This window comes from Salvelinus alpinus, chromosome 19 (genome assembly GCF_045679555.1).
Source record: "Salvelinus alpinus chromosome 19, SLU_Salpinus.1, whole genome shotgun sequence".
In the NCBI taxonomy this organism is placed as follows: Eukaryota; Metazoa; Chordata; class Actinopteri; order Salmoniformes; family Salmonidae; genus Salvelinus; species Salvelinus alpinus.
This window is the reverse complement of record NC_092104.1, coordinates 28445939-28456091: the sequence shown is the minus strand read 5'-3', so window position 1 is coordinate 28456091 and position 10153 is coordinate 28445939. Positions and strand designations below refer to the sequence as shown.

At 41.1% G+C, this 10153-nt stretch overlaps 1 protein-coding gene across 12 annotated transcripts; it reads right to left on the bottom strand.

Annotated features, from left to right (window-relative positions):
- Nucleotides 1-5310: 5310 nt before the first annotated feature.
- Nucleotides 5311-9238, bottom strand: LOC139545237 (putative nuclease HARBI1). 12 transcript variants are annotated; one of them, XM_071352781.1, is made up of 9 exons: nt 8852-9238; nt 8484-8554; nt 8220-8396; nt 8068-8129; nt 7899-7985; nt 6759-7811; nt 6574-6689; nt 6366-6477; nt 5314-6271 (listed from the first exon to the last, which is right to left on the bottom strand). In XM_071352781.1, exons 6-9 carry the CDS (start codon nt 7228-7230, stop codon nt 5901-5903), a joined length of 1071 nt encoding a protein of 356 aa, XP_071208882.1. In that variant the 5' UTR covers nt 7231-7811; nt 7899-7985; nt 8068-8129; nt 8220-8396; nt 8484-8554; nt 8852-9238; the 3' UTR covers nt 5314-5900. The 12 variants fall into 12 exon arrangements, with proteins under 12 accessions (XP_071208890.1, XP_071208882.1, XP_071208880.1 ...); XM_071352786.1 differs by having other exon boundaries at nt 5323-6271; nt 6366-7448; nt 7528-7701; nt 7770-7811; XM_071352785.1 differs by lacking the exon at nt 6574-6689 and having other exon boundaries at nt 5326-6271; nt 6759-7701; nt 7770-7811.
- Nucleotides 9239-10153: the final 915 nt, after the last annotated feature.

Below are 10153 nucleotides of genomic sequence, written 5' to 3'. Positions count from 1 at the left end.
TATACGCAGTTATACGCCCTATACCCACTTTTATTTTCAGTGGGCATTGCCTATATTCACTTCTTAATCCATACTGATGCTTATCAAAGTAGTGTAGTGGAGGTACACAACTTATGAATTATGTAGTACAATAGAGAAATCATGCACAAAGTAGCCAACACAACTGCAAAGCACGTGAAATATATTCACATGGGTGCAGCACAATATCCTAGTTTCAGCAGAATATCATCTGCAGGCAGGAAGAGCACACAGTTCTCAACTGGTTGTCACATGGAGCAGCTCACAGAAAATGACATCGGTAGCCGGTAGGTAGGAAAGACTTTTCAATTTATGATAACTACCAGTAAATGCTAACTAAGGCTACAAAGGGTATTCAAACCAGGTATTGAAAACGTTTGGTACTTAGTCTTGGTTAGTAGGCTATTTGCGATGCGCAGTTCAGTCATCATGAGCTGTTTGCATGAACATTTTTAAAGGCTTTCCTAAAAAACCTTCCCAATTACACTGAACGAAGATATAAATGAAACACGGAATTAAGGAATGGCATCAAACACATGGAAATCATGTGTTTGATGTATTTGATACTATTCAACCTATTCCTCTCCAGCCATTACCGCGAGCCCATTCTCCCCAATTAAGGTGCCACCAACCTCCTGTGAAAGAAGCTGAATAAACAGCATGATCATTACACAGGTGCCCTTGTGCTGGGGACAATAAAAGGCCACTCAAATGTGCAGTTTTGTTGCACAACACAATGCCACAGATGTCTCAAGTTTTGAGGGAGCGTGCAATTGGCATTCTGACTGCAGGAATGTCCACCAGAGCTGTTGCCAGAGAATTGAATGTTAATTTCTCTACCATAAGCCACCGCCAATGTCATTTTAGAGAATTTGGCAGTACGTCCAACCGGCCTCACAACCGCAGAACACGTGTATGGCGTGGTGTGGGCGAGCGGTTTGCTGATGTCAACATTGTGAACAGAGTGCCCCATGGTGGCGGTGGGGTTATGGTATAGACAGGCATAAGCTACCGACAATGAACACAATTGCATTTTATCAATGGCAATTTGAATGCACAGAAATACCATGACGAGATCCTGAGGCCCATTGTGAGCCCATTTTTTTAAGGTATACAGTACCAGTCAAAAGTTTGGACACACCTACTCATTCAAGTGTTTTTCTTTGTTTTTACTATTCTCTGCATTGTAGAATAATAGTCAAGACATCAAAACTATGAAATAACACATATGGAATCATGTAGTAAATATATTTCATATTTGAGATTCTTCAAAGTAGCCACCCTTTGCCTTGATGACAGCTTTGCACACTCTTGGCATTCTCTCAAACAGCTTCATGAGGTAGTCACCTGGAATTCATTTCAATTAACAGGTATGCCTTAACAAAAGTTAATTTGTGGAATTTCTTTCCTTCTTAGTGTGTTTGAGCCAATCAGTTGTGTTGTGACAAGGTAGGGGTGGTATACAGAAGATAGCCCTATTTGGTAAAAGACCAAGTCCATATTATGGCAAGAACAGCTTAAATAAACAAAGAGAAACAACAGTCCATTATTACTTTAAGACATGAAGCTCAGTCAATGCGGAACATATTAAGAACTTTGAAAGTTTCTTCAAGTGCAGTCGTAAAAAACATCAAGCGCTATAATGAAACTGGCTCTCATGAGGACCGCCACAGGAAAAGAAGACCCAGAGTTACCTCGGCTGCAAAGGATAAGTTCATTAGAGTTACCAGCTTCAGAAATTGCAGCGCCAAATATATGCTTCACAGAGTTTATTAAGTAACAGACACATCTCAACATCACTGTTCAGAGGAGGCTGCATAAATCAGGCCTTCATGGTCGAATTCATGCAAATAAATCACTACTAAAGGACACCAATAAGAAGAAGAGACTTGCTTGTGCCAAGACACACGGGCAATGGACATTAGACCGGTGGAAATCTGTCCTTCGGTATGATGAGTACAAATTTGAGATTTGGTTCCAACCACCGTGTCTTTGTGAGACGCGGAGTAGGTGAACGTATGATCTCTGCATGCGTGGTTCCCAGTGGTGTAAAGTACTTAAGTAAAAATACTTTAAAGTACTACTTAAGCAGTTTTTTGGGGGTATCTGTACTTTACTTTACTATTTTACTTTTACTTCCCTAGATTCCCAAAGAGAATTATGTACTTTTTACTCCATACAATTTCCCTGACACCCAAAAGTACTCGTTACATTTTGAATGCTTAGCAGGACAGAAAATGGTCCAATTCGCACACTTATCAAGAGAACATCTCTGGTCATCCCTACTGCCTCTGATCTGGCGGACTCACTAAACACAAATGCTTTGTTTGTAAATTATGTCTGAGTGTTGGAGTGGGACCCTGGCTATCAGTAAATTTAAAAAAAGGGTGGCTACTTTGAATAATCTAAAATATAATTTGTTTAACACGTTTTTGGTTATACATGATTCCATATGTGTTATTTCATTATTCTACAATGTAGAAAATAGTAAAAATAAAGAAAAACCCTTGAATGAGAAGGTGTCTCCGCTCTTTTGACTGGTACTATATGTGACCAAAATATACAAATCTGTATTCCCAGTCATGTAAAATCAATAGATTAGGGCCTAATTTTTTTATTTAAATTGACTGATTTCCTCATGTGAACTGTAACTCAGTAAAATCCTTGAAATTGTTGCATGTTGCATTTATATTTTTGTTCACTATAAATGTTGCCTGCAATATAGGACTACCTGACAAATGATGTAATGCTGTGGAGGGCATTTGTTTTGCTCAGCTGAATTAAAAGGCAACTACACTCTCAAAAAAAATTAAAAAAAATAATAATAATTCCAGACCTCAAAAAAGGTATCCTAATGTGGTTTACACATTGCTGTGGACTTGGAACATCACATTTTTGTAATTTTGTTTATTTAAAAAAGACTGATTTAGAAAATCTGAAAATCGAGGGAAACAGGATTTTCACACAGGTTGCCTTTCCTTCACATGAGACCCACTTCTCCAGGCACCACTACAGCACTGCACAGGACTGATGGAAATACAGCAGTCCATTCACTCTGACGTAATAAGCCAGTAGGTCCCAATCTTAACAATACAAAAACACAACCATTAGGCTAAGCATTTCCCAATCGAAATATACAACTATTACTTCCCATTGCAAAAAACGTTTCACGTTTAGCACACAAACTAACCGGTGATCTAAAGTTTAAATGCAACACATTTTCACACACATATAAGTTATTTTCAAAGAGATGTTGTTGATCCATCCTCAATTTTCTCCTATCACAGCCATTACTCTGTAACTGTTTTAAAGTCACCATTGACCTCATGGTGAAATCCCTGAGTGACTTCCTACCTGGAAATTTGTCCTTTGGTCTGGAGTCCAAATGGGAGAATTTTGGTTCTCACAGAGACCGCCGTGTCTTTGTGAGACGTGGTGTGGGTGAACAGATGATCTCCGCATATGTATTTCCCACCGTAAATCATGGAGGAGGTGTTATCATGTGGGGGTGCTTTGCTGGTGACACTGTCTGTGATTTATTTATATTTATTTAACCAGCATGGCTACCACAGCATTCTGCAGCGATACGCCATCCCATCTGGTTTGGGCTTAGTGGAACTATAATTTGTTTTTCAAGAGGACAATGACCCAACACACCTCCAGGCTGTGTAAGGGCTATTTTACCAAGAAGGAGAGTGATGGAGTGCTGCATCAGATGACCTGGCCTCCACAATCCCACGACCTCAACCAAATTGAGATTGTTGGGGATGAGTCGGACCGCAGAGTGGAGGAAAAGCAGCCATCAAGTGCTCAGCATATGTGGGAACTCCTTCAAGACTGTTGGAAAAGCATTCCAGGTGAAGCTGGTTGAGAGAATGCCAAGAGTGTGCAAAGCTGTCATCAAGGCAAAGGGTGGCGATTTGAAGAATCTCAAAATATAAAATATATTTTGATTTGTTTAACACTTTTTTTGGTTACTACATGATACCGTACGTGTTATTTCATAGTTTTGATGTCTTCACAATTATTCTACAATGTAGAAAATAGTAAAAATAAAGAAAAACATTTGAATGAGTAGGTGTTCTAAAACTTTTGACCGGTAGTGTATATTGTACCTTCAGAAAGTATTCACACCCCTTTACTTTTTTCCCACATTTTGTTTTGTTACAGCCTGATTTTAAAATGGATTAAATTGAGATGTTTTGTCACAGGCCTACACACAATACCTGTCACGTTCTGACCCTAGTTCTTTTGTATTTTCTTTGTTTTAGTGTTGGTCAGGACGTGAGTTGGGTGGGTTCTATGTTTTCTGTTTCTATGTGGGGTTTTCGTTTGGCCTGATATGGTTCTCAATCAGAGGCAGGTGTTTGTCATTGTCTCTGATTGGGAGCCATATTTAGGTATCCTGTTTTCTGTTGGGTTTTGTGGGTGTTTGTTTCCGTGTGAGTGTTTGTTGCCACACGGTACTGTTTCGGTTTCGTTCATGTTCACATTTATTGTTTTGTATTTCATAGTGTTCAGTTTATGTTTTAAAATAAACGTTATGGACACTTACCACGCTGCGCATTGGTCTTCCGATCCTTCAAACTTCTCCTCCTCAGATGAGGAGGACGACAGCCGTTACAATACCCCATAAAGTCAAAGTGAATTATGCTTTTCAATTTAAAAAAACAAACAGTAAGCATTAAAAGCTTAAATGTCTTAAGTCAATAAGTATTCAACCCCTTTGTTATGGCAAGCCTAAATAAGTTCAGGGGCCTGTTGCACAAAACTAGGATAAGGGATTAAGCCAGGATATCTTGGTGATCCTGGCTCAATTGATCCGTAATCCGGTTGCACTAAAGATGGATAGGGGGCAGGAGGATATGTTATGGTATAAATTACCATGGAGATTTATTCTGTGGAGCTAGCCTGCTCCAGACCAGGCTAAATTCCAGGATCTATTTAATCTCATCCCTAATGTCAGTCAGCAGTCACCACAAATGGAAACCAATAGTTATTTCACTGCTCACTATACATTGTTATCACATATAACTAGACCCACTGTTATTATTTAAACGTTTGTGATCATTAATTTCAATGATTTTGGATAAAAAATGATTTTTAGATGATGTTGCTATCATTAGATAATTTACAGTTTCCCATAGACTATAAGGCTATATATAAAATGATAGAATATTAGGGCCACAGAGGGGAAAAAAACACAAGTCATAATATTGTAACCAGTTGTTTTAAAGGAGGACAGTTGTTAAAATGACAGATGTGGGGCATTTCGTGAAATTGTACTTCAGTATGGTTTCATAAACAAAGACATGCTGATGTGCCAGAATATTAAGTATCACATTGTCATAAGTATCAAAACTGTAAAAACAATATGTAGCTTTTCTGCAGAAAGAACCAGCCTCATAAATTTATGACTTTATCCTTTTTCTTCAGTGTGGCCCTAGTACTCTGTCATATAAACAAATGCACATTCCATATGAATATAAAAACACAATGTGTAACATTATGTTCCTTTATTGAATAAGGACAAAACAAAGCAGGTAAACCATCAGCTCCTTTCGAAACTGAAGTCACAGTGACTCTACAAGATGGAAAGCACAGAATCCAAGCATATTATACAAAATGATACATACACATTCAAAGGTCTGTATATAACACACCCTGCATGTCTGCACACTAAAATAAATGCAGGACAAATCCATACACATCAACTGAACAGACAAATGAATGGATGCAGTAGCCTCCCTGCAGCCTTATATTACACACAGTATACCGCACAAACATCATAAGAGGCCAAATTCGTCAAAAAACGAACCCAAAAAAACCCAAATTCCTCTGCCACCGCAGGACATATTTAACCAAAATTGAAAGCACACATACTAACTAAAATAATTCAACACATATTGGTCCCTCAGCAGCCGACCACTGTCGTCATCAGGGAAGATTGCCGGATTGTCCCAGTCCATGGCTGGTGGCACTCTGGGGGCCCTCTCCTTCCTCAGGCAGGCCACATTGTGGAGGACAAAACAAGCCACAGTAATATCACATGCCCTAACAGGGCTGACCCTTAATTTGTGAAGGCAGTGAAAGCGTGCCTTCAGGAGGCCAAAGGTCATTTCAACTCTGGCCCTGGTCCTGGCATGGGCATGGTTGTAGGCCTGCTGTGCTTCCTGGGGGTCTGTGAAAGGTGTCAGGAGAAAAGGCTGGCAGCCATACCCCCTGTCTCCCAGCAACACACCAGAGAATTCACCTGTCAACACAAAATCTCATCATTACTACCTCATAAACACAGTGATATTCTTGACACAGCCATGATGGTTATAAATAGGGGTTGTGTGGCTTACCTTGTGATAGGCACTGATAGATTTCAGAGGCCCGAAAGATTCTGGAGTCATGGACTGAGCCAGGCCATTTTGCCACAACATTGCTGATCACACAGTCAGCATTGCAGACCATCTGAAATCATAAGATGAGGAATATTACACCAATCAATGCACATCACTGGCAATGCAGAGTGTTCGTCAATGGACAATATCAAAAAGTTATGTTCACCTGAACATTAATGCTGTGAAAGGATTTCCTATTCACAAAATCAGCCTCATGGGCACCTGAGGGGGCTTTTATCCTTATGTGTGTGCAGTCCACTGCACCAATGACATTGGGGAAACCTGTCACACAAAGTAATGAGTATCCTACTATGTGTTAACAGTTGTCCTGTAATTTGTAGATCCTCTTACCTGCAATCCTATAGAACTCCTCTTTGATGTCACAGAGTCTTCTGTGGCCAGGGAAGGAGATGAAGACATCTGCTAATGCTTTGATAGCCAGACACACACTCCTTATTGTGCGGCAAATTGTGGCCTTGTTCAGCTGTTCTGCATCCCCCACTGAGTACAGGAAGGCTCCACTAGCAAAAAAGCGCAAGGCCACACAAACCATTTGCTCCACACTCAGTGCATGGCTCCGTGCAGTGCGGTGCTTAATCCTGGGACCCAGTAGTCTGCATAGATACCTGATGCCATCTGCAGAAAACCTGTATCTTTCATATAGATGGTCATCAGGGAAGGCCAGTGGGTCCAACCGGTCCCTGAAGACCCTTTCTCGCCTGAAGGCTCTCCTCAGCACAAGTGCTTCTTCATCCACCACATCTCGCACGAATGGGCATGCCATTGTCAGAGCAGAAAGGAACACACAATTTTGGGCCTTCATATAGGCTAGTGGCCACACCTGGTGCTGGGGGGGTGGGCAAAAGAGGGCGATGCCTTATAACGATGACTTGGTTGTACTGATTGCTGGGAAAATAAAAAAAAACCTTAGAAAGATGCCACCGTCCTGTGTGCTCACAATAAGAGCTCATATGTCATGGCTCACTTGACTTTACGAGAATATACCTAATTTTTATTTTGAGCTGTGTCATCTTCTTGGAGCTGGGGGAGGAAAGAAAAATAATGATTAATACATTTGTGTTACAGTTAGCATACAGTGTACATTGAAGGCATATCTCACCTCCCTCTCAAGTTTTTTTATTTCAAGGTCCAGTTTCCTAATTGTCCTCTTTTTTATTTCGGACTCCAGTGCAAGATTTTCCATCTTTTTCTTCTTGTACTGAATGTCTATGTCTGCCAGTTCTATTTGGCGCCGGAGGTGGTTGCCATACAACTTTCTGATAGCTTGTGAGCTCTGTGAACACAATACAATTAGCGCAGCTGGAATTTGGCAGGATGTGGTGTCCTTTTATTAATACGCACTATGTTGCCAGGCTGGTTTTCCCACTGTATAGCATCTGGGTCCTGTAAAAGAAATTAGATTTTTTGATTTTGATGAGGACTCCTCACCATTGTAGAGTAAATAGTACTTTCACAGTCTTAACATGATACCTCATGCCTTCTGGAATCCAGAGAGATGGTCTCCTCCTCATCATCGTCTCCATCATGTGCTGTTGCTGCTGCACTGGGGCCTTCACCCTATCACATTTAATCGGATTCATATTGAAGCTAGTAGACAAGACATGCCAGGCCTACAGTATGCCTTTGATGGAGTACTCACTGGATCAGCATCGTCTGGTGCTTGTGCTGGTGGCTCTAACAGGAACACAGTGCTGCCAGACACTGCAAGGCAATAGGTAAACCAAAGTCAGACAGTCCAAATTGATTCAATATGAATGTGGTTGTATCCCATGTAGAGATGGAAGGACATACCTTGAATGAAGCGGGTGGCATCTTGGGAGGAACCTATGCTCGTCTCTTTCCCCCCAGGGATCCCCTCTAAGACGGGCCTGCCTTTATTTAGCTCCAAGGCCATGTCCTCTGCTGGGGTAAGGTCAGCCTTTGGTGACCCACCACCCGTGCCTTGTCTGTGGGTATTCTTTTTCACTGCTAAAACAGTACAGACAATGTGTGAGCAGGCACCTTCTGGGTACAATATATGCTTGTGCTTTGTTAAATATTAGTCAGGGACCATACCATTCTGCAGAATGTTCTTGTATTTGATTTTGACCTGCTGCCATGTCCGTTTTGGCCCGTTCATGTTTAATCTACACACACACACACACACACACACACACACACATTTAATGGAGTCACACTGCAAAAAATTACTTGGTATTTTTGTCTTGTTTTCAGTAAAAATATCAAAAAATTTATCATGGCTTTATACAGTGTGATGGAGTTACTTTACACAATTTCACTCATATCTGCAGTGCATTTCAATTAAAAATTTAACCGTTTCATAATTACAGTACAACTGCATTTTTGGAGATGTGAATTAAATATTTGAATTGTAATTGTGATGTTTCAGCGGAGCGGTGAGTGTGTAATTGTGCACTACTTACGCATTCAGGCGGTCTGCAATACTTTGCCACGCTTTTTCTCTTTGCTTTATCACTGTGGCGGTGTTGCCTTTCTTCTTAATTATATATTTTACCTCCTCGTATGCCTCCATGAGGATTTGTGCTTCCGACGGGGAAAAGTACGCGGCTCTAGTTGCCATGGTAAATCAGTTAATCTGTGATCTGTGGCGGGGTCTATTTGAGTGAGCCGTGAGCGCGCACCTATCCAGGATTGGTTTCACCTGGCTTAATGAATCCGTGTCTGCTCATCCTGGCTTGGTCTTTGTGCAACCAATTAAGCCTGGACGCACATGTTTTGGCTTCATTGAGCTCAGCTGAGTCATTTATCCCGGATGTCTTAATTCTACTTTTGTGCAACAGGCCCCTGGAGTACAAATTGGTTTAACAAGTCACATGATAAGTTGCATACTCTGTGTACATTAACAGTGTTTCATATGATTTTTGAATGACTACTTCATCTCTGTATCCTATACAGTGCCTTCGCAAAGGATTCAGACCTCTTGACTTTTTCCACATTTTGTTACTTACAGCCTTATTCTAAAATGGATTTTAAAAAAATTCAATCCTCAGCAATCTACACACAATGCCCCATAATGACAAAGCGAAAACAGGTTAGAATTTTTGGAAAAACAGAAATAGCTTATTTACATAACTATTCAAACCCTTTGCTATGAGACTCGAAATTGAGCTCAGGTGCATCTTGTTTCCATTGATCATACTTGAAATGTTTCTACAACTTGATTGGAGTCCACCTGTGGGAAATTAAATTGATTGAAGATTATTTGGAAAGGCACACACCTGTCTATATAAGGTCCCTTTGTTGACAGTGCATGTCAGAGCAAAAACCAAGCCACGAGTTCAAAGGAATTGTCCGTAGAGTTCCAAGACAGCATTGTGTCGAGCAACAGATCTGGGGAAGGGTACCAAAAAATGTCTGCAGCATTGAAGGTCCCCAAGGACATAGTGGCCTCCATCATTCTTAAATGGAAGAAGTTTGGAACCACCAAGACTCTTCCTAGAGCTGGCCGCCCGGCCAAACTGAGCAACGGGGAGAAGGGCCTTGGTCAGGGAGGTGACCAAGAACCCGATGGTCACTATGCCAGTGCTCTAGAGTTCCTCTGTGGAGATGGGAGAACCTTCCAGAAGGACAACAATCTCTGTAGCACTCCACCAATCAGGCCTTTATGGTAGAGTGGCCAGACGGAAGCCACTCCTCAGTAAAAGGCACATGACAGCCCGCTTGGAGTTTGCCAAAAGGTACCTAAAGACTCTCAGACCACGAGA